This window comes from Sceloporus occidentalis, unplaced genomic scaffold (genome assembly GCF_023333645.1).
Source record: "Sceloporus occidentalis isolate IW3139 unplaced genomic scaffold, rSceOcc1.0.p SCAF_74, whole genome shotgun sequence".
NCBI lineage: Eukaryota > Metazoa > Chordata > Lepidosauria > Squamata > Phrynosomatidae > Sceloporus > Sceloporus occidentalis.
In genome coordinates, this window is record NW_028317054.1 from 584,884 (window position 1) to 609,763 (window position 24,880).

At 38.0% G+C, this 24,880-nt stretch overlaps 1 protein-coding gene across 1 annotated transcript in view; it reads right to left on the bottom strand.

Annotated features, from left to right (window-relative positions):
- LOC149285911 (voltage-gated inwardly rectifying potassium channel KCNH7-like) overlaps nt 1-24,478 on the bottom strand; it is a 123,910-nt gene extending 99,432 nt beyond the window's left edge. Inside the window, exons 1-2 of the mRNA XM_089494636.1 lie at nt 24,403-24,478; nt 19,449-19,679 (exon numbers count right to left, since the gene is read on the bottom strand). Of these exons, the coding sequence (XP_089350762.1) occupies nt 19,449-19,679; nt 24,403-24,478 (307 nt within the window). The remainder of the gene's footprint in view (nt 1-19,448; nt 19,680-24,402) is intronic.
- Nucleotides 24,479-24,880: the final 402 nt, after the last annotated feature.

Below are 24,880 nucleotides of genomic sequence, written 5' to 3' on the forward strand. Positions count from 1 at the left end.
GCAGGCCTATGACTGATTAGGAGCCTGTAAATTGTAGGGGCCAACATAGAAAGGTATGTAGAATGTAATAAGCCTTAATGACCTCAGTGGTCCAGATATAAAGAAGAGGTTTCTGAGGTTCCAAATGCTTATGGAACACTTATTCCTTTTTCCTTTGTCAAATCAACCTCTTGATTAAAAATGTCTTCTTCTCTTGACTCAACATGTTCCTCCTGACAAATGCATGACACTAAAAGAAGCATCTAATTAAGCTAACGTGAATGTCAAGATACAAAAAATCCATAATCTGAAGAGATACACATGGCTGGCTTAGCTCATCAGGACGGAGAGCAAACTAAACCACCTCTGGTCTTTAGGTCTTCATCATTGTTCTAGATGACTTGCGAGGATCATCATACCCAAAAGGCTAGTCCAGCTTGCTTCTCAGCAAGCCATCCGGATCCTTGGCCAGCCGTCTCTATGAGATACCTAGGTTTCACAAGTGGTTAGGTAACCAAAATTACAGCTTGCTGGTTGAATATGCATAAAGGTTACACAACTATAAACCAATCAATATAAATATATAACTCTAAATAAGGAAAAACATTACCCTTTCCCTTCATTTATGAACCATATGTTTAAAGTCTACGGTCTAAACAGAAGTTTCCCTTTCAATTAAATTATAAAATTTGGAAGGTGCCTTGGGAAACAGCACATGAGCTTTAAATACCCTTTTGAGTATTCAAATTAGAATTAGCATGCTAAACTCCTTAAACAATAAAGAAGAGATTGTGTATACAAGAACAAACACATATTCTTACGGAATTTCACTTAGTTCCCAGCTTGGTTACTGTTGGTGCACAGGCATAAATCTCTGGCCAGGGTGGTCTATGCAAGCACACCAGTGCCCGCGGCATTTACTAACATTCCTGTCACACAATCCTGTCGGAAAGACAGCGGCATTCTTCAACTGCAACATTTGGCAGGTTATCTCTAAAAGGAACAAAGATGTCAATCCTTATCTGACCCCACTGAAAATCAGCACTGTGGGGCACCGCGGGTGCTGTAATGTGACAAAAGATAAAATCCGTACTTTTAGCAAGTATTATAAGACAGAAATGGAGAATAATTCGGCGATTTATGGGTTTATTTCTAATGTGGGCTTGAAACTAAACAGAACTTATAATTTCTTGCTGGGAGGCTGGGGATATTAAAACCATTGCTAAAACCCTTAAATAGTAACAAAACGTAAAAGCAATATGTACACACAGAGGAAAAGGTATGATGGACAAATATTTAAAATGGGATATGAAATTTATGGAAAAAGTTAATTTGAAAACATCTAAGAATCCAATTTAGACTTAAATTATCAATTATTAAATTCCCATGATCAAAAAATATGACACACTATATATATATATATATATATATATATATATGGATCAGCATAACGGAGTACATTATTTATATAAAATATACAATGTGGATTTACAGCCATTTCTGCTCTGGAAATGAAAAGAAACAGCAAAGTTATAATGAGATTCTCAATTCCTGTTGAATTCTGTTACCTTGTTTGAACCTCTACAAACGTTCTACATCTAATATTTTCTGCCTTTATATTGTATCACATTACTAAGCAAAATGATTTTCCTTTACATGAAATGATAGCTGATATAGCCTATTAAAGCATAGCTATTTATTTTTTGTGTGGCCGCCATTGGATCCGCTTGGAGAGTTTCTGCAGAATCCATTTAGCCCTTTCCCTACACCCAGCTATTTACTTTCCAAACACAGCTTGTATCCTCACAATGTAATCACCACCAGTCAGCTCCAGTTTTGGCCCTGGAAGGGGTCTGGAGGGTCTAATAAGACCCACGCCATGTGCGTGCGCATGAAGCACTACCACTTATTGGCTGCTTCAAGGAGGGGTTATTGTGCTACAGCTCTTGATCTTGGTGACGCTGCATGGGCAGGGCCAGCCCGACAATGGAGCCGAGTGGGGCAGCCGCTCCAGGCGGCACTTTTGAAGGGGCGGCACTTCGCCGCCCCAAGCCCTTTTTTTTTTTTTCTTTCTTTCTAAAGCGAAAGAGAGAGAAAGGGGCGCCGAGTGGTTTTCGCTTACCAAGCTGTCAGTACCCGCTCGGCGCCCCTCTCTCTCTCTCTCCTCTGCGGCGAGTCTTCCTGTTCGGTCTCGGTGCCGGCTTGTAATGCTGAGTGCCGCAGGACTGCTGAAAGGTAAATACAAGGGGGGGAGGAAGGGTAGATAATATGGGGGGGGTAGATAATGGGGGGGGCGGCAGGGACGGAGGGAGAGGAAGGGTAAAAAAGGGGGGGGGGCGGCATTTTGCCTTGGGCCGGCCCTGTGCATGGGACACCGGAGTATCCTTTTAATGGGCAGTAAAGAGGAGCTTATATGACGACGAGCCATGAAATGTTACATACCCATGTGCCGCATAACTTTTTTTGTATTTAATAACTACCCTCTTCAACCCCCCAGACATATATAGGGGGCTCTCAGACATTCATCCCTTAAAAAAATGTAAATAACTTCTGTTATAGGTGCACACGCTCTATTATGACGGTTTTTAGACCATATAACATTGTTATCTCTGATTAAATGCAATTAACCTGGTTGATGATACTTTAAAATCTTGGAGGGTTTGGTCATTAAAATGAGAAAAAAAAGGAATGTGTTTGCATTATGCACTATGAAGGGCTAACCGTAATGCTTTCTCCAGTAAGAAGAGGAGAAGCCAAATCAGTATATGGTTTAATTGATGGTTATTTAACCATGCATTGTGCTTTGGAAAGAGAACAGAGTTGGCCCTTCGTGATCTACACCAAAGCCAACGCTCACCTTCCAACTCAGATCTTGGTTTCTTTCAGTAGACCACCAGGACCTGTGGCTAAGACGTCCATACAAACATTTGTTCTCTTACTGGTGCCATTTTTTTCTAGCACATTTAAATAAATTAACTAAACAAATGTGATGGCTAACAATTCCAACCATATATGACTAATCAACACGGTGCTTAAGACTGATCATTAAAAATGTACATGGCTTATGCAATTAATGTTAATAATTTACATGTTTCAATGCCTGTTGCTGTCATAAAATCCCACTTACACGTTAACTGTACTTTATCTCTCCACAATTAGATTTTATCCAACTTGGCAACTTCCAGTATAAGTAAAGCCACATTCCTTTCCAACCCGTGATGAGATATCTAAACAAAATAAAGTCTGCTTTCTGTCAATAGGTTCGTTCTTGGTGGAAACACTCAACCCTGGCAAGCTTTTTGTCAAACTAATTACACTTCTTCTGAGGGTCAACTTCTGTAGAACATCTAATTAAATTCAACAAGTTTAGCAAAGTTATGTTTGTGATTTCTGTCTCAACTGAAATCAGTTTCTTAATATATTTCCTAATCTCTCTGTTAATTTTAATGTAGAAACACCATAACCTACTGTATATATATGTCTCAGAATGAACATTTTTAGCCAACATGGAGTTTTCTCTGCTGGAGCCAGGCGCTCACTACAGAGCCTATCTGATTTTAATGAAGGAGGTTTTGACAGACAAACAACACACATACATGTGTTAGCAGACACATCTACCAGCCTTCATTAATAAATAACTAGGAGATCTTTGCCAGGTTTTGTTTTTAACATAGTATCACATGCATAATCCCTGCGTTGTGTATAGCATTTCAGAAATACATCATGTGCGACTGAGCCAACGTATGGCCTTTTCAAATGTCACACATATTTAGATTGGTCCTTAGAAGTCCTCTGAAAGGGGACATGAACTATTGTAGATCTAAAATAAACTGAATGAAACATACAGGTTATACCGAAATAACAGAGATAACCCCGGTTAAAGTCACCCGCGTTCCTTATATAAAAGGTTCTGGGCCACACAAACGCTTCTGATTAAAGCCCCATGGATATATTTTGATCTAATTGTGCTTTTTACATTTAGAAGAAGAGTTGAACTTGCTCTTTAATGGATGTTTAATGGTTTGTGACATAATCCACAACTTCTTCGACCTCGTTCCTGTAGCTTCCTTTTTCTGATAATCTTACATTCAGACATCGGAAGACAGATTCTAACTGGAATCTGGATTTTTTTAATAGGAAATCTATGTTTTAAGTGAAACCATATCTTCCCACAAAAATGATCCTGAAAGGAGTCAAGAATATATATAACAAGTTATTTAGATGCAATCAAGGACCATTCCATTGGTTGCTATGGCAAAAAGACAAATTCTCAAATTTTGCACCAGAAATTCATTTTCTGCTTTAAATTTCAATATATATATGCGCAGAGATATTCCTTTACCTTTTCACGTTCCTGATCGCTTCTGAAAAATGCATCTAACACATCTCCCCATTACTTTTAGCAACATGATTCCACAATACCAAATAAATTATTAATTCAGGCGACCACACGTTGCATGACAGGCTCCTCGCAAAGTCTATCACAATAGTGTTTTCATTTAGAACATGTATCATTCATCTAAAGGAAGGCGTTGCAAGTAGTTAAACTGGAAACGGATTTAGGTTTAATAAATGAGAAGCTTGACTTTTTAAAACAATGGGAAAAAGAACACTGCTACCTGCATACTGTATAATCGAATGTTGGCCCTGTATAATGCATAGTCAAACCAGTAAGATTTCTCCAGACCAATGGAACTATGTATCTGTCTGAAATGTAGTTGTTCCTAAGACATTAACCCCTTAATGACAAAGCATGTACATGTACGGGCTCAAAATGCATTGTTTTCAATGGGTTTTGGGACCGCCCATTGTCTTTAAGGGGTTAAGATATGTGTACGTTATTGTAATTTTGTAGAATGGATAGTTGACAATTTTTCAGAAGGGATCTACATTACAAGAAGGACACTTTACAACGTAGAGCAGGACCCGCCAAAAAGCAACACTTTGTGTTACCATTGTGTGACTATTGTGTTCACACATGCGCAATGACTTATGTCTGGTGATGAGGTTGATCTGTTGCACGAAGACACAACTAGCTGGTGCCAGGTCTGGATATAATGTAAGAATTTTATCCACTTGCTGACCTGAAATATCTCCTATTTTCCTTGGGAAGTCTTTACCTAGAATCGGATAATGCAATTCTATAGATTTATGAAGGCGCATATCCCAATATATTTCCCAAGACAAATAATAAACCAAAAAATGTAATAAACTGTTTTTATTATTCTCTGCTACACATATTCCTAATTCCATTTTCAATAATTTTCTTCTTGCACGATGTGCTGAGAAAGAAACAATAGCTTAGCTGCTGACAAACAGACAATAATAGCTCTAGCGTTCCCGGGAAGCATATATTCGAGAGCAGATGCCACTGAAGCAGAACAGGAAACTACGGGGATTCCTCTGAGGAATCATTTGGGCACCCCATGGCTCGATTCACTAGGGAACCACACCTGAAATCCAGTGTACCGCATGCATAGTGTCCAAAGAAAATCACACACACAAACATTTCGAAAACAGGATTAGTGCTTGACAGAGGCAACCGCGATCTGCAGATTAATCTTATTGGCCCAGATTTTAGGCTGTCGAGAGACCACACATTTTCACTCTAACCACTCACCCGACACTAGTGGCAAATTAAGCCTGCAGCAAAATTAAACAAAGGAAGAAAATCAAGCCCTTGGGGAGCATCTGTCCTACATTAAATTGTGCCCCATTCATAAAACAGGATGGTTAATTCATAACTAAGATTCTCAGAAAGCCACAGGATAGTCTGAATTAGAACTGATGGTAGATACAGTCATTCGAGCGCAATGGGGGAAATGAATGGACTACAGCATATTAGGGAAACCAGTTTTGAATTATATTGTTCTTTGGTGGGTTCCTTGGTCTCCAGTCCTTCAACAAGGCTTTGGCTAATCCATTCTCCTTCCTGCCATCAAATCAGCAACTGCACAGCCTCACCCCGAAAAGAGGTCGCCTTCAAACCTATGGTAACGCCAGTGGCAAGAAGTACCCTCCTTTGGCCAGCTGAAATATTTATGTATAAAAAGTTATTTTGATGTAATCAAGGACCATTCCATTGGTTCCTAGGCAAAGAGACAATTGTTCAAATTTTGCGCCAGTAATGTATTTTCTTCTTTAAAGTTCAGGACAACATAGATGCAAAGATATTCCTTTACCCAGGGTAAATGCCACCCCTTTTTTTTTTTTTTTGAAGCAGAGGACAGAGAGGGGCGCCGAGTGGTTTTCACTCGGTCTCGGTGCCGGCTTGTAATGCTGAGCGCCGGAAGTGACGTCAATTTCCGGCGCTCAGCATTGCAAGCCGGTACCGTGGCAGAGCAGGGAGACTCGCCGGAGGACTGTTTAAAGGTAAGTACCGGGGGGGGTTTAGATAATGGCGTCGGCGAAGTTTAAAATGCCGCCCCCCCTGGCGTCAGCAGGGGGGGGGGCGTCATTTTAAACTTCGCCCCAGGTGGCATTAAGTCTTGGGCCGGCCCTGCCTTTACCTTTTCAATTTCCGGATCTCCTGACAAACACATCTGCCCATTACTTTAAGTAACATGATTCCATAATACCAATTAAATTATTAATTTAGGCGACCACAACTTCTACTCCTATGCCCATGCATGTTCTTATACAGTTGCTAGCGCATGTGCAGAAGACCTAGCCGTGTTGTTGCAGGAGGGCAGCAGTTGCCGGCAAACTAAACAGAATGTGTTTCTTTTAGCTGAATAAAAGTTTTTGTCCTTTAATGCCTGTTTATGAGCAAGTGAAACAAGAAATACCATTCAATCATAGCATAGTATTCTAGAACAGAACTTGTTATTGTGCTCCCCCTACTATTGCCAGGGTAGCACAGCTACATAAATCTACTACACGTTAAACTATACAATATATCGCAAAACGCCAGGAAATTCCTAGTAAGGCAGATTTCATACTAGTAAAAACTTCTATTGCTTTCTGTACGTCCATTTTTATTAGCTCTATTAAAAAAAACTAAATACAAATTGACTTATAATATATTGAATTTAATATTTATTTAAATAAACAAATATATTTATTGAGATTCTTGAACAGTGCAGATTCTAACTCTACTACTGCATTTTCAATGGCTTTTCAGCTCAGTGTTTCACCTCTAGAGAACTGTAAAAAGAAACTGCAATTTGTGGATGCAATATGATATTTCAACAAAGTGCATGGTTTTTAATCTGGGTGATTGATACTATTTGGAACTAATTTGAAATTAAGTATCTGTTTCATCACAAGTGTCGTATTTTCAATTCAATACCACGTTACCGCGAATTCCCTTTTCAATAAAGGGTTTTATTTCCTACCCATGGGGTTCACAGAGGGATGTGAAAGTTTGCCAAAGGAACCATTGTTTTTTAAACAGTTAACCATTAAACGTGTTTAAAGTTATGGCTGGATTGGGAATTTTATTAATGATCCTCCTTCAAATTCATAATTTCTAGAGTCAGTCTGATAATAAGGCTACAGGTTTTTAAATGGTGTATAATTTGAAAAAAAATATATGTATAGTGAAAGTAAAAATTTGAATCAATATAGACATTATGTTAGCCTTAGAAATGACGGAGTGACAGGGTCTGTTTGATAATATTACGTTTGTAAAAGCTGAAACCAAATACAGAAATAGGGGTCAGCCAAGGATAAGCTTAGAAGAAACATTTTTTTAACATAGTAACCCCTGTAACAGAAGGAATAACTAATGTGAAACTAGTCCATAACAGAATGTTTGTGCATCTACTCATCTCACCTTCCTAAAACAGCTACGGTCACATAGTCGGGACCCGTTGCCAGCAGAAGTGGAGGTCCCAAGCGACATGTACTCACTCAGATCCGGCTGGCTGTACGTTCAAAGCTGTCGACACCGCCCCGCCAGCTGGAAATGCTGGCAGACTCGCTGGTGATGCGGATCAGGAGGCTCCCCGGTGACGCGCGGCTGGAGGAAGGGCATGCTGGGTGTCGGATTTAATATACTGCTTAGCACAGGTACCCTGTTGTCCTGCTGTTCTGTGTCCCCAATAACCCATGGCATTCTGTATGCTCCATGTGTGATTCCAGATGACCTATACACATTTCCGGATCTGTACTGAACTTCCCTACACCTGAGCCTCCTCACTATTGGGATCATCTAAGTTCCTATACACTTATCTCAGGGTCCCCACTCCTTGCTAGGTGACTCAGGGCTGAAGAGCTTCTGCGGTGAGGGCTCATTCAGTGATGGCGGACATTAAAGCTACTTCCTGGTGTGCAGGTTCAGTGTCTAACAAGGTGGCCATGTTGGAGCTGCACAGACTTCAATCGACTTTACAGCTCTCTGGGCCAGTCTGGGGAGATAAAAAGATCTCCCTAATCTGACCTTGATCCCCAATGCCCTCAAAAACAGTATTGTAGTATAGACAGGACAGGGACATGTTCCGAACACTACTCTAATTGCAAAAGGTTTAACGTTTCCAACATGGCCAGATTTACACTCATAAACCATTCCTAATGTACATAATACTCGACAACAGTTTGGAAGCCGAAGTTAGTTTCAGTACTTGACTAGAATCTAATTAGCAATACAAAATGTGGGATTGTCATCCCCCAGAAACGGCTTATCTCTTCCAGTTATTGCGTGTCTCGGTGCTGACATGCTTTCTGTGGCAGGGAAAGTGCTGCTTGCTCTTCAGTTCAAGTGCCAGGATAATTTTGTGTCACTAAACTCACTAATTACAAGTTAGCATCTGGGTAATGTAAATGGTGTTTCTTACAAAGCTCTGCAAGGTGATGATTAGATTAATTTACTATGGCACTACATTGGCACTGCTTTTGTTTATCAAGAAACAGGGATTACACGCTGATTCAGGGCCAGCAGTAAGCCATATGCAAAAGAAAAAATAATTTGTCTCCCAGTAGCTAATGAGAAATTTTAATAGATGCCTGCAGGGCCAGCTTAAGGTCTGTGCGATCGCACAGGACACCACCATGAGGATGCATTACATCGTTCCTATGGCCAGTGCAGAGGGAGCCGAGCCATTGACTTCATTGCAGATCTTACTTCATTTGCTCGATAAAACGAACTTCTATTCTACTTTAGTACTTGTGCCGGTGGGATAGCTCAACTGGTTAAATCCCCCAGACTGTAGAGCTAGAGGGTAGCAGGTTCAGATCTCAAAGGGGTTTCCGAAGGTTCCTCCTTCTGAGGTCTATAAATGAGTAACACCCATTGGGTGATAATAACTACTTTTTTGCTCCTTTTTGATAAGGGAATATTTTTATAAGCAAATTTACCCCCATTTCATTTTGAAGATGGACTGTGTTCCTATTTGTGTCCTTTAAAACCTTGCACTACTTCTTTGACTGAATAGAGGTTATGCTCAAGTGGAACATTTTGACTGATAGAGCATAATATTCTTTTTGAAAGTTATTCACTAAACAAACCATATTGCACCTCCTGCTCAGCAAAATGATTCTCTACTTCATCATCTGAAGAGATATTTGCATTATTTGATATGGTCAAATTGAGTGAAATCTCATATCTTCTGTGAGCTTCGGAGATTGGAGACAACAATAAAGTTCCCTTTAACAACGCACAGATGTCTGTTTCATTTCATAGTTCAATCCATCATGTCAGTTTCTACAATATTAAAATATTTTCACGGCAATCTGAAAAAAGGGTCTCCACGACCAAATAAACACAACTTGCAGTGATATGTGGCTCCAGCAGACCATACAAATTTATTTTAATGATATAAACAATTACTGGGTAAAGTTTCCAACCATTTAACCATTTTCAACTCCACCAGTAAAATATCACTAATTGAAATTACACAAAGACTAAAAAAATGCATAAGGAAACCACTGCTCTGCCGATACTGAAACACAACAGTCAAATATCTGATAAAATCTTCTACTTTTTATTTTGTGAATTTTTATCTATAATTTTGCAACATTTTAAATTTCGATCATTTTTTTCCCAACATTTTGAGCACCTAGTTCTTTATTTATTTCAAATATATGTAGGAGTGTGTGTGTGTTTTATGTAGAGCAGGTCATTTGTATCCTAGCATAGCAACTCCATTCAACTAACTACCTGCATTTCAATCCGAACACCTGCCATGTGCTCCAGGAAACCCATAACCTCCCCCGTGCATCTGGGGAATATTATCCATGTAGCTTTCCTGTGCTATGACTATCTTGCTGTATTTCTAAATGATTATTGTGTTACCACACAAATAATGTCTTGGAGACTTTTCAGATTTGTTGTCCCCCCTCGAAATGCTTCAGATTATTCTAAAAAAGCAATCCATTTTTTTTATCAACTACTTATTTTATAATTGAAGTCATTATTCATGTTTTAGCAGGAAAGTCCATCCAAGTATCCTAGCAATAAGGTGTTCCAAATGTCCCCAGAAAGAAAGAAAGAAAGAAACAAGAAAGAAGCTTGTAAAATAAGCTTAGAAATATACATTTCCAAATTCATTTTTAAATCCTAGTGTAATGCTAAACCCTAGTGTCTGTATGTGGAATTACAAGTACATATATAATATATATAACATATACATATATATATATATATATATATATATATATATATATATATGTTTATCTCACTACTATGAAGAAGGACACAGGTACATTGGATTTTCTATTAAAAAATGCATATGTTTACTGATATACCAAAGCAGTAGGGCTGCAAAGCTGCCATTCACTTTAAATAATAAAGAAGGCATTGAGTGATACGGTGTCGGAAAGCTCATCAGTGATGCCACCTTTAAAGAAGTCCATGCCTGACCCACAATATCAATCATATCATGTTTGGGGGTGTTTCAAGTGAACCAATTGGAAATTGAGTTTTTTGTATTCTTTACATCCGGATTATTGTTGAATATGTTAATCACACATTCCTTGGTCAATGCAAAATGCAGATCTCTCATCTTAGGTAAAGTCTATGTATCTCTGTATCATGAAACAAAATTTATAGGCAGAAATGCCATAAGGGACCACCTTAATGCTCTGTTTGTAAAAGGCTGTTGGGTTTATTATTATGTCCCTTTAAATCATTCACATTGAAACGCATACAGAAGCCTCACATGAATATAGAAAGCAGAGTAATCAAATTCTTTTACTGTTATATACAAGCACTTTGGCAAGTGTCCATTATCATAGCTGCGAGTAGAATTTTCCATATATCATTTTCTAGGCATATACAGTTATTAGAGGGGCTTTATTTAAATTTTCACGAGCTTGCATGCTCCAGTTATTCTGCACGAAGAGGTAAAAACAGGTAGCGAATTTTCCTTCTGGCATTCAACCACATCTAGAAGAGAAGCAAATTGTGCAGTATGCCAGGGGTCATTGAGCTAAAATAGGGAAATTATTAGCAGTCTTGGCTTGTAGCATTAAAGACACTTACCTAGGTAATTCCAAATCATTACAATTCTATTTCATATGAATTCCAAATTTTGTGGGTGACTGGGCATTACTTTGTGATAAACCACAGTCTTACTGTAATGGGGTAATTTAATGGGATGTAAATATGGTGAAAAATAAGGCTTATGTTTTCTGGAACAAGTCTATGAATGTTACTAAATGACAGAATTATGAAAAATACATATTAAAGTGGGTGGCTACTACAATTCATCTTTTTTTTTTAATGTTGTGCATATTTGCAGGTTTGGACCAAGCCTTAGGGTTGAGCAGCTCCTCTGGCCACGCAGGTTGCCTCATTAACGTGTCCAGAGAAGGCTTTTTGTCTTTTGGGTTAAAAAAGCAAAGCAAACCCATTGATTCAGCTCCTTGGTAAGTAATATAGCCATGAAAAAAATAAAGATAGGACACCCCAAACTTGGGATACTTTGATGTATGGCAAGGGTAAGCCATACAGTAAATGGCCATATAATGTGTTGGAATCCCCAATATTTATGCCTTAATTAGGTGTTTTTTGAATAGTATTTACTCGGTATGCACTGAATTATTGTTTTGTTTTACATATAAAGTGGGTTTTCGTTGTTAGTACAGTTAATCTGTACCTAATTACATGCAGTTCATAACCACACACAACAATCTATTTTATTAAAGCGACAGTCTACTGCCCTAAATAGTCCATTTTTTACTAAATTAATTTAAAAAAAAAACAAAACAGGACAACCACATGCACACACATACACACATTCACACCTACAGGCTCTCAGTAAAGTGCTCCCATTGAAATTGACTGCGAGTGCCAAACGTGCATCCTCACTGAGGATTTCATTAGACCCCCCCCTGGAAATCTTGAACAAACAAGGCCTGGAGCTAAATTAAAAGGAGTACCTCTCAACAGTATCAATATTAATATTATATCAATAGTAAAAATTAGGACCGGATTGGCGATGGTGAATCAGCGCTGCCATTTTCCTGGTGTGCCAGGTGGCCAGTCTGGGCATGGTAGAACTGATGCAAATTGTATTGTTGTTTTTCCTTTGCATATTTGCAATAATGTATCAATATTTTACTTTATAGTTCAGTTGACTCATTTTGCACAAGTTACCTAGTTCTCCCTACCAGTTTTGGTTATTTTTCTGTCCCTATGCCTTCCCTCACCCCTTTTACTTTCTCTGTCCTAACATCCCTTTAACTTTCAGATTTATCCGCTCAATTCTATTTTTAGGTTGTGTAACAGTAAAGGGGGGAGGTTGCAGGGATGGCAAAGCGGCCAGACTTGTGTTTTGTGACCCCGTCGTCACCTTTTCCAGAGTATGTTGGCCTGAGAAGTCTGCCTGTCTGGGACGCTTTATGTGAGTGCCTCTTGCCAGGACCACATATCTACAAATGGAGATAACGTTCCCCAAAATTGATTAAATCCCAATAGCTCATTAGCTGAGTAGGTTTTATTGTTTCTTTTATCTCTGCGCCTTAGAGCAGGATAAACAGGGCATCGAGTACAGAGGAGCTTAGTGCAGTCGGGCAGCTTCTGGTTCTACCGCCGTTCACATCTTCATATTTTATAAATCAGGGCAAAGGCAGCTAGGGACATGAAAATGGGAATCACATCCACTTTTCAAACTCAGTAGCTGTCGGTCATATGAGTAATTGCCAGCCACCCGTACGTTCCCGTAGCACCAAACTGATGCATAGCCTTGGCAATATAGCAAGGGCAGCAGATTTAAAACACGCACTTGACACACTATTACTCTGTATTAGCCATAGTCCACATGTAAATATTAGGGTTTTCAATTTTGAAATGCAATCAAATATTTGCTGCCAATCTGAAAATAGTTAATTGGTAGAACAGAGAAGCTGTGGCAGGCATCACATTTGTCTACGCAAGTGCAACCCACATCATCAGCACGCAACATCCATGGGGGAACGTGATCACTCCTACCATGATGGCTTATGGCTCTTAACGGAAGAAAAATCTTCCTGCTATGGAAAAGTAAATTTAGAGAGTGTGGCTGCTTCCATTATTAAAGATATACAATATGCAATAAATGCCTATATATCATTTTTTGGTGCTCTTAAGATACGTGGCGCCTTATTAAACATTGTAACTGTATAACAGAAGAGAAACAATGTGAATTCCACTAACTTCTTGGCAAGACTCCTGGTTTTTATAGCTAAAATCAATAGAATAATCAAAACAGTCATTTGGTCATAGGGTTTTATTATTTTGTTTTGAGAGTGCTTGATAAAATGAAATGAGCTAAATTCACAAACATTTGTCCACATTATTAAAGTGGGAAAAAAGGAATACAAATGTATATTCTTTTGTAGAGTTTGAACAACAGGGAGAATGTAGAGAATCATTGAATCAGTTTTGAATTTGGTGAATGGGCCCATCAGTCGGGAGATGTGCGTAGTGAAGTGTCAGGTGTGTCTGAGAAGAATGTTCTTTTTAGAAATGTGTCCACAAGGAATGTGTTTAAGAAATCTCCCAGTGAAAGACTGAATGAAACAGATGGTACTGTCAAAGATAACACTCAGACAACGTGTCTCACGTGTTAACAAGAGTGTCATGCTATTGACAACAAGGGAGGACTGGCCTACTTCAGCCCTGGGGAGAAGCCCAGCTAATTGGTCTAGTGATATAGTAGCCTAAAACACAATTGGAAGACAGTTCAACCAAAAAAGGGCTTTTTCCCATTAATTTTATTTGACCATTTGTTTTGTCTTTCCCTAGGTAGGGGGCATCACATTTCCCATCTATTAAAAGAAAAGTATTTACCGTATTTGCTCGATTATAAGACAAGGTTTTTTTCAGAGCAAATGCTCTGAAAAATACCCCTCGTCTTATAATCGAGGTCGTCTTATAATCAGACCTCAAAATGTCCGCTGGGGCCAAGCTGCTTACCGGTGCTTTGGTCGCGAGCAGCAGGAGAACAGGAAGCTAGAAGAGTGTCACATAACTCTGCCTCCCCCCTCCTTCCTCTGGGGGCGGGGTCAGAGAAGTTGCTCGCACAGCCGGGGCCCTGCAGAAGTCTTCGAGTGAGAGATATGCAGTTCAGGTAAGGGGGTGGGGGAGGGTTTTTGTGATTAATGTGTGAAGTATGTGTGATTAATGGAATGAATGAGTATTTAAATGTTTGTGAATGAGTGTGTGTTAGTATGGATGTGTAAGGGGGGTAGTGGTGGTAGCATGGCATAGGGAGGCTGTACTCACTCCTATCATCCCTAGGTTCCAGAATGTACTGGCTGCCTTGGCTTGATAGGAGTGCGATTGCTGTTAGCAGTTATATATATATATATATATATACCTCCAGAAATGCCTTTTAACCCCCTATATGCCACTCTGCCCCATGATATGCCTTTTAACCCCCTATATGCCGCTCTGGCATATAGGGGATTAAAAGGCATATCATGGGGCAGAGTGGCATATAGGAGGGTATAAGACATTTCTGGAGGCAGAGTGGCATATAGAGCGTTAAAAGGCACATCATGGGGCAGAGTGGCAAATAGGGGGTATAAGGCATTTCTGGGGGCAGAGTGGCAACCCTGGGGGCAGATGTGCATAACTGGGTGGGCAGGTTGGCAAATAAAAGGAAATAAAAAAATATATATTTTTCTCAATCATAGCTTTTATTAAATATGAAAATATTGTTTACATGAATTAATATTTACTGGTAAAACTTTTTTTCCTATAGGGTCGTCTTATATTCAGGCTTTTTGTTTTTTCCTAAATTAATATTTAGATTTTGGGGGGTCGTCTTATAATCAGGGTCGTCTTATAATCGAGCAAATACAGTAATTTGCAGCTATGACTTCACAAATTCCAAGATGGTTTTCCTCAGCACATCCCATTAAGTCATCAAATGGTAACTAAAATAAAATAATAAATAAAATTCTTTAGATCATACTATTCCAATCACATTACTCATCCGGGCTTATTTTAATAGCATACCTCGTTCAACAAATATTCAGTAGCTCGAAAGAGCTAGGAAATTACTAAACAGTGTGATGGAGAAGGATCTACAAATGAAAGCAACTGATATAAAAAAAATAAGAAGTACATATAATTTGCCACAGTAGAACTACATCCTGAATTAAGTTGTTATCAATACATGTGTCTTTGTAGTATACATCTTCTCTTATTACATGACCACGAGAAGTTGCAAAGATCAAGAATGAATGCAGTATATGCGCTGACCTGTTACTGACGTTGATTAATTACTCATTCTTTAATTATACAAACAGTGGTGTTTGCCTCACTTGAAAATACTAGTAGTTTTACAGATCAGTGAAGAACATGATGTCGGATGTTGCATCTATCAGAGAAGATCTCTGTGTTCTCAGCTCAGATGAAATTTAAAGAAAAATATTGGAAGAGATGTACAGGTGTCTGAAAGCATGACTGCTGGCTCGCAGTGTAAGTGGGTATAAATAAACTGCACATTCATGTAAATTAAATATGTTTAATAAATCATTTTAGATGAGAGAAATCGGCATACCACTCACTGATATGTTTTCTATGCCACATGTGATAACTTGGTAAATAATTATCCATCTGTTCTTAAACACTCACATATTGGATAGCGAAACATCATGAACACATTTTGTCGGCCACAGAGTATAAATGCAGGCAATATTTTTTTAAGGATCCTTATGCAAAAATAACTAAAAAAGTATTTGTAGTCCCAAATTTATATCTAAGAGGCAGCCCATTGTCTAGCCGAATAAAATACAATTGCGACATAATGCTCATACCAAGAAATTCCTTGAATTCCTTAAATAAAATAAAATAAGTAACAAAACTGACACTCAGTTTTTCTGGATTCATCGAGAGTAACCTTCATAGCATCATCTGAACGTTTGCGATAGTAATTCGACAGATTAAGCTTTATTATAAAATCCTGAAATACAATCTCGTCGATAATCTCTTGCCAAAAACCTCCTAATTAGATCTACTGCTTGTTGCTCAAACATCACACTTCTGAACAATTCTTCAATATTCTATAAAATTGGCTCAGTGGTACACAACGTATGGTGTGTCTGGGATGACAACTAGTGCATGCAACACAGTGTTCCTGGAAATTGGTTTACAGTATAATGAACTGGAAATCCAGGTGCTTTATTAAGTTCCAGAAATCTATCATGAGACTCAGCCGTGACTTTCATATTCAGATTACTAGTATTGATCAATCATTTCTAACAACCCGTCTGAACCACCGTCCAAAATCAAAGGTAGTTTATCAATATGACAACACTATCAAATAACGTGTTGATGAAGGGGGTAAAAACCATGTGTCTCATTACTAGAGCACTGTACAACTGTCTGAGAACGGATCCTTGTGTACAAGCGGACAGTGGTGATCTCCCTGATGATGCAGCTTGCAATGTATAAAATATAAGCTGATTTCTAGTGCATTTTTGGCTCATATCACACAATAATAATTGTTCTTAACTTATTCCACCCCTTTGCTGAGAGCTTGAGAAGGAAGGTGACCTTAAGACACATGGGTTAATCATTCTACACAGTTTCCTCAGAAGGCACAAGGTACAAGGAGATTCACTCATAAATTAAAATAGGTGCCAAACAATAATATTCATATTTTAAACAATTGTTCAATGACAAACCACAGCTGATAACATATAACCATAACATCTCTATAATATGATAGACTTGGGTAACTAAGTGAGTAACGCAGTATTTCACAAGGACAATTTCCAATACGTTTAAAGTTTTGCAGTGAGCAGAAGCAAAATTGAAGTAAATTTGTATGCCACTTTTTCTAGAGCTACAGTCGAAAAGGCAGTCAAGGTGAAAATTCTTCATACTCTCACTCAGGGTCGCTCGGTACCCTTAAGTAAAACAGTTTATACAAAGAGATTTTTGATACGTATGAATTATCATCTTGTCCATTGTGTCCGCGAACCGCAGCCTTTATTACCTAGTTGAACATATGACGGGCCAAACTTGAACATAATTCAGAAAGTTTTGTGTTTTGTCATTTGTCCATGCTCTGTGTTATTTTTTTATATTAAAACTTGATTTGTTTGTGTGAATAAGGTTTTTAAATAACTTTAGTATCCATTTAATGATTTGTCCTTTCCAATATATAAATGAAATAAGTGGAAATACCTTCCAGCATAAGCAGTAGACGCTATTACAGGGAGGGAATGTAGACATGCATTGGATATGAATATGGATGTCCTCAATCTAAGATGAGACCAAGGACTGATTGAGGTTGTGTCTTTACTTTAGGAACATAGACAGACTAGATGGGCCTAATGGTTCATATCTGCTGTCAGATTCTATGTTCTATCTTTGTATTCACCAATCAGCTTGCTTGTATATAAGTATTCTTTCAGTTGGAAAAAAATAAACATTACACCTAAAATTAGTATTCACGTTATAATTTACTAGTAATGTAGCTAATATACTGTAATATCCAAATATACATTTTTTAGAGTATGACTATCATTATCCCTGACAGGTCAGCTTTAAGGATACATGGTACATGGGTATTAGACCCCCGTCTGAGTTCTGTACAGTTAGACATGCATCAAATGTTTAAAAGCTATCATCAACCATCATCAAATTGTTAAAAAAAAATTGGGAAATATATCATGCATTTATTTTTCTAACATGTTGTCAAACATTTGACGCTGTAGAAAAATCAGTGTATTTTTTGAGTTTAAAAATGAGAAAAATGAAATACTTTATGTAGACACAGCATTATGAAATGGGGGAAAACATAGTCCATTGTGTCAAATGCTGTTAAGTGATTAGTCAGCAAAGTTAGAATACCAGTGAGAACTCTTGCAGAAAGATTGCTCGAGGCTACCAGTTCAGCTTAAGACATGCACATTAAGAGCGCATTTTTAAAAACAGCCATCTTGTACGTACACAAATCAGAGGTGATTATTTTCAATAATTTGATACCAAAATAATAAAATAAAATGTCTACAGCTTGTGAAACCTTGCACATGCTGGAATAATCTTATTTTAATATAATTGAATTTGTCATTCTGAAATAAGTGTGAATTTATATGAATAACCAGAGTATTTCAGAATGCTGGGGTTTTTTTAAAAGAATTTTCTCTGAATCGATTGACGCTAAGTGCAAATTGAAGTTATGCATGGCAGTAATAAAAAGAGGACATGTCTATGTCACATTTGGCTGATTTTCCCCGTAACACGCAACATTCAATCTATATCAGCCAAGTGTCATCCTCTTTGTCACTGATAATGACAATATTCAGCAAATAACCATGGAAAGGGTAACTATTTTGTCACCTCACACTCAGTCATCACCTTGCGTTAGATAAGAATTTAAGATAATACATAAGACAATGACACGCAATTCAACAAGTTCTGTTGGTGGAGATCCTTTTGCAAATCCCATAGAATAATACAACTTGCCAAGTGTGCATTATATACCTGCAGAATACAACGTTTATAAGAATTTCAGCAGGGCTGTCCAGTTGTGGTTTTAAGTTCCTAACCTCTCATGAGTAAGTGGCACTGGCACTTTAAGACCAGCAGCCGGCATATGCTGTATGTGTGGCCACTGGTTGGATTTCACCGGACTCACATTGCATTATTATTCTCTTGCAGTCACTGGAATGGCAGTATAGGTAAGAATGTGGCCCTATCAGCCACTGGCCCAAAGGGCATTTACCTGATGTTCCAGATGGCCAGTCCAGACCTGCTGCGGCTGCCGCAGGCAACAACTGAATAATGTAAAGAAAAACCTTGGAATGTGTGTAAATGTAATAGAAAGCACATAGACCGCCTGTTCAATACACAAGCATAACTATAACATGTCTGACAAACAGTACAACCAAAGTAAACAGCATCCTAAATCCATTACATATTTTTCATGTGTGATATATAAACCTGTATTAAAATCACTAATTGTTGGCCTAGATCTCATACAACACATAAACCATAATAGACGAAAAATAGATCATGGTTCCTGATATACCATACATAGTCGTCACTGATTTACGCAAATTAAAACTGGTAACACCGTTGGCCTTACCGTCTTTATGATAATAAGTGAGCTCAACTTTTCTTTCTTCCGAGCCCAGAAGCGCTTGCGCGATCTGAGCAATGTCATGTCTCTTTGTTTCCGGACCATGTAGGAAGTCGCACGTGCATGGCTTCTGCATGACATCCGGCCTTGAAAATCCCGTCATTTCACAGAAGCCATCATTGCAGTAAATTATAGCGCAATTCTGAACTCTGGCATTGGCAATGATGAATTTCTTGTCTGAAAGAGGAAAGAAGATGGAATTTTAGTACCTAAACCACCCTTGGCAAGCACTAAATGCCATCTATTATTTTTCTCTTTTATATATATATATATATATATATATATATATATATATATATACATTCTGTAGGGTGACTCCCGAATTCTAGGGTACATTATTAAATATACCTTTGCAAATAACTTGGTCTTCTCAAACTAATTAGGTTCTCTGCATTCATTTTGCATTGTCTATTACTTCCTTGACATAAACCCTGCTGTTGTTAAATTGTTATAGCTTTCCCACCGGTAAACAATTTCACAAAACAAAGATAAATCCAGAAGAAAATCCGTACTAAACAATTGACACTTGAGCAACCAAAACTACCCCATCTACGGTAGGTTTTCAGCATCCTTCTGCATCCTATCCAATCAACATCTAGATATAAATGGCATGAAATAACATTTTTAAATAAAGGGGTAATTTCCAATCTGAAGACTCATTACATGATGGGCCTTCAACAACGCAAAAAGGAGTAAGCCTGGCCGGGCCAGATTCTCAAACAACTAGAAACATAATTGTTTAGCAAATTCTAAAAAAATTTTTATAAATGTAAAATCTCATTGGATAGGAGCATTTTTACCATTAATATCATGTTTTATATTCTCAGTTACAAAATTATTGTTTAATCCATATTGTGTCAACATTTATTGATGCATGTGGATAGTTTGGATACTACTGTTACACGCGTAAGTTAATACTATGCTAATGCTATGTCCTTTATCAGGTCCAAAGGCTTGTTAGGTTACTGATATTGCCATTTAACCTTGTTAAAAACCAGTTGGGTCACCAAAGCTCATTTCTCTTGATGAACATGTAAATATCTGTCTCATATATTCACAAAGAGTTTAAAAACCCAGGAGAGTTTCATTTGAGAAAACGCATATTGAGTATGGGGGGGGGCAGAGTATTCTTCAGCATAAATAATGATATTGATGATATCATTTGGGGTGTTCTAGCTTTTAAATTATTTATTATTAAATAATTATTCTTGGGTAGTAAATCAAGATTATTTTAGAATTTTTAGAGAATTAATAAAAACCACAAATCATAGTTATTTTGATATCCAAGGATGTCCCACCGCCAGAAGCTGGCCTGGTGGTCCTGTTTCGGGATGGTCCTACATTCTACTACTATGAAAGTTTGTAAATGCAGTTTCTTCAAAGGAAATCTACTATTTATATATATATTTTTTAAAGCTTAGTTATCCCTTTAAGCCATATTTTCTATTGATATAAGATCAGGATTTTTAAGTTTATTAAAATTCTATTATAGAATTATTCCTGTCAAAAAGTATATATTTTAGTAAAACTCACAAATGTTCATATTTTTATTATAAAGCACTTAGCTCTTACAGTGCGTGAGTTATTAGAAAGCCTTTTTTTTTGAGAAGTGTTTCCATGTGTGATTGTACACGCTGTACTTTAATACATTGTTATAGTGATGTCACTTTAAAATGCTTTTTTTTCTTCCAAAAAAGAAATAATATAATTTTAATTGCTTAATAATAGATCTTGATTCAAGTTTCCTTACGGACTATTATTACTTACTTGCATTGCAGTGATGGCCATCTAAGTGCAGACGCGGAAATAAAATCTCTGTATTCTCTCAGCTGAGGAGTCATGACTAAGTGTTTCCCTCACACTCTTATCATGTGTCACCAGAACAGCTTTATCTTAGTTGATTTTACATGTGAATACTTATCTTGTATCCCTGGTTCGTTTCTCCTTAACAAGTCTATCAGAAATGTTAAATTTATGACAAAATGATTTGAAACCTTGGCTGAATAGATATTCTTCGTGATGTTCAGTAATAAAAGCTAATTGTGCAGCTCGGTTTCTGTAGCTGGTCGCAAAAGTAATGTTATGTTTTTTTAGATTGTAAGCTCCTTTGAGCAGTGTTAGATTGTTATGTGACGTAGTTTACCTGTACAGCACTGCGGCGTATAATGGTGCTATATACATCAATAAATAACCGCCACTGATCTAGAACCCTAATTGCTACCAATGTAGACAGCAGCAACAAGCACACGTACAATGTAGAACACCGCTACAATAAAATTGACATCATTGGAAGTAATAAACAAAGCAGGGTTAAGGTTTCACCTATTGGACGATTGCACTCGCCCAATTATAACGAATGTTTGGACCAGGATGTACCCTGTCTGCCAGATGTGTTAAGTGACAACAACACGTACAGGTGTTGTGTATATCTGATCGGTCCTCTCTAAGTAGAACTTAAATGAACTTTATGAGCTTAATAACCAATGGCGCTCCCTCCCTTAGCATAAACAGTCTTTACTGTAAAGACAGCCTTCCTAGCTCTACGATCCATTGGGAAATTTAGCGGATTGTTTCCTTCCACACCTGTGCTCCTGTAGCAAACTCTCAAAGGTATTGTGGCTTTACTCACAATTTCCGCACAGAAGACAGTCCAAGAATCAATAAATCCCAAGGTATAGATACTCCTATGGTAGCATTGTATAGCCAGTGGATAAAGGGCCACATAACACTCATCTTTCCTTCCAGCTATCTTTATAGCATTGCACTTAGAAGGGGTACAACACTGTCCCCCATTTGACTCATGTCTGTACCGTCCACTTGCCCAACTATAAAGCTTCTGGGCATAAATCCAGAATCTTCTAAGACTTAATAGGTTGTATTGAAGAACGTTTTCTCAAACTGAAAGATGGTCATCATGGTGCCAGGTGAGGTTAAGTCACTAACCCACCAGTCTACAGGTAGATTAAACATTTCAAATCACCAGCTTCACTATGAATTACCAAGAGCTACCACCTTTTGAGTTTCTCCTGGACCAAGAGCTGCTCTGGCCCCTGTATAATAAATAGCTGGTAATGACAGATTTCTTGAGTTTAATTATTTTACACGGCCGGCTAAGACCTTCATGCTGGGTAAAGTCCATAATACATAGTGATGACAGTGAAGTGAAATATTCGAATTAGCCGCAGACTCCCTTTTAGTGAATACAACTTAATTAAATTAAAATGCATATAGGCAGCGCAGTATCAACAAGATGGTTAAAAAAGCCCAGCCATATCCGTCACATGCGGAGCTCCCAGTTCATCTCTAAAGAAGGTAAGACTGAATATAAAAATGTATTGAGTATCTCACAGTTAGCAATCAGCTAAAGCAATAAAATATTCAAATAAATGCAGAAAAACGGAATCTTGTTTTTTTTTCTTTTCTTCAAATAATGACAATTATGATCAGGAAATATTCTTACTAATTTGCTGAATCAGCTAAAAATTGTACCGTATACAAGATCATGTCATGTTACACAGCCCTTCTACAACTACTCTTTCCAACAATTGTGTCTTTACTTTATATCTCATTATACTATAGCTTAGCTTCAGCTTTTGCCATGAATTGCACACTACAGCCATACGTCCACCTGTGCATTATATATATACAGATAAATTGGGTTAGTTTAAATGTTTCAGTATTAATAAAGAATATTGAAGTTTCATAACACTAGAACTAGTTGTTAAGGACTTTCTAATGAGCTGCTGCTTCTATGCACTTGGCGTGTTTGGCAATAGGCACCATCGCTTATCTTGCATATTCCATTTGCATAAACAGCATAAAAAAGATGGAAATATTTGCTGTTTGCTGTCTGGATCACCTGCAGATTGCAATGCAAAACTGTTCATATTCCAGCAATGACAAGGAATATCAACACATCACACACGGTTCATTATATCAACAAAGGCTTCTCACTTATTCTCTATGTATTTAATATCATCAAAGCATTCAATAGCCATCACATGGCGACTGATAATTTGTTATACGATTATACTTATTACCAGCAATAATATGATCAGATGGCTTTGTGTTAAAAGTAGAATAACAAAAGCTTGATTAGTAATAGAGATAAGAGCGGAAAAAAGGAATGACACCTATATTTTTAGACTCTGTCTGTCCAAGGCTGTAGCTTTCGTCTTACTAATGCACTATTACATAACCCATCTTCAAAACGGAGAACAGGATTTAAAACATGGTGCTTAGAAGCACACCTTGCCTCTATCAAAAAATCAAGATCTCTTATATCTGTATAAAAAGCCAAATTCTATTCCTTCTTCGAAATACCTGGTGCCAACTCATCAGCACAGAGCTGGCAATCCTACTTGTTTCTCCTCTACAAAAGTAGTAGGATAAAGCAGGTACCTAGAATGCCACCTGCAGAACAGTAGCTGGAAGTCTGCTATGGGGTCTACATACAAACACACACACACACACACACACACACACGTGTATATATATATATATATATATATATATATATATATATATATATATATATAATGGCTTAAAAAGAAACTAAAAATAAAAAATCAGTACTGCATTTAGAATAAGCAATCATATGCACAAATATTTTAAGAGGGTGGCAAAAGAGGACAATAAATAATTCCAAAATATAGGAAAAGAATGTTTTCTTTCACAATAATGAAAATGTAAACATGTTGACATAAACAAGCTGCCCATGTACAGTGTGTGTGCAGATAGAGCTAAAACAGAAATGTCCTCAGAGGTTATAAGATGCCCATAAACAGAGGAGTAAGGATACATTGTATCTATTTGTATGATGTATCTCAATGGATTCAAACAATGCATGACCTACCCTGGAGCCCATAGAACGCACAGTGCTGTATTGTTACATACTTACTTTGCCCTTCGAATTTCCTGATGATGGTTCCAAGAAATGTATTCTGTGGTGCCACATGACCTCTTCTCACAGGCATGTTGGAACTGAGTGTCTTCACACAATGCTTTCTCCAGGATCCTGTGCTGAGACAGTCACAGAGGGAAGGGCTGCTGATCACAGATCATCCTCCTCTGAACGATGGAGCCCAGACATACAGGGGCTGTGGGTTCTGCAGCACCCCTAAATCATGCAGGTGCTGCTGAGCACTGTAGAGGTTTGGTGTCCTCCTCACCTCCGGAGCCTCAGGCACAGCTTGTGATGTTATGAGAGGAGGAGGAGGAGGGGTGGCAGGCGAAGGGAGGCACTTACAGCACAACCTCTATAGGAGGCTCCATGGCAGTGGGAAGAACATGTCTCCATTGATGCTTTAAATACTCTTAAAGAGGCAGGATCTTGTGCTCTGTGTCAGGAGATCCACTCCCCAGATCTCAGGGTGGTC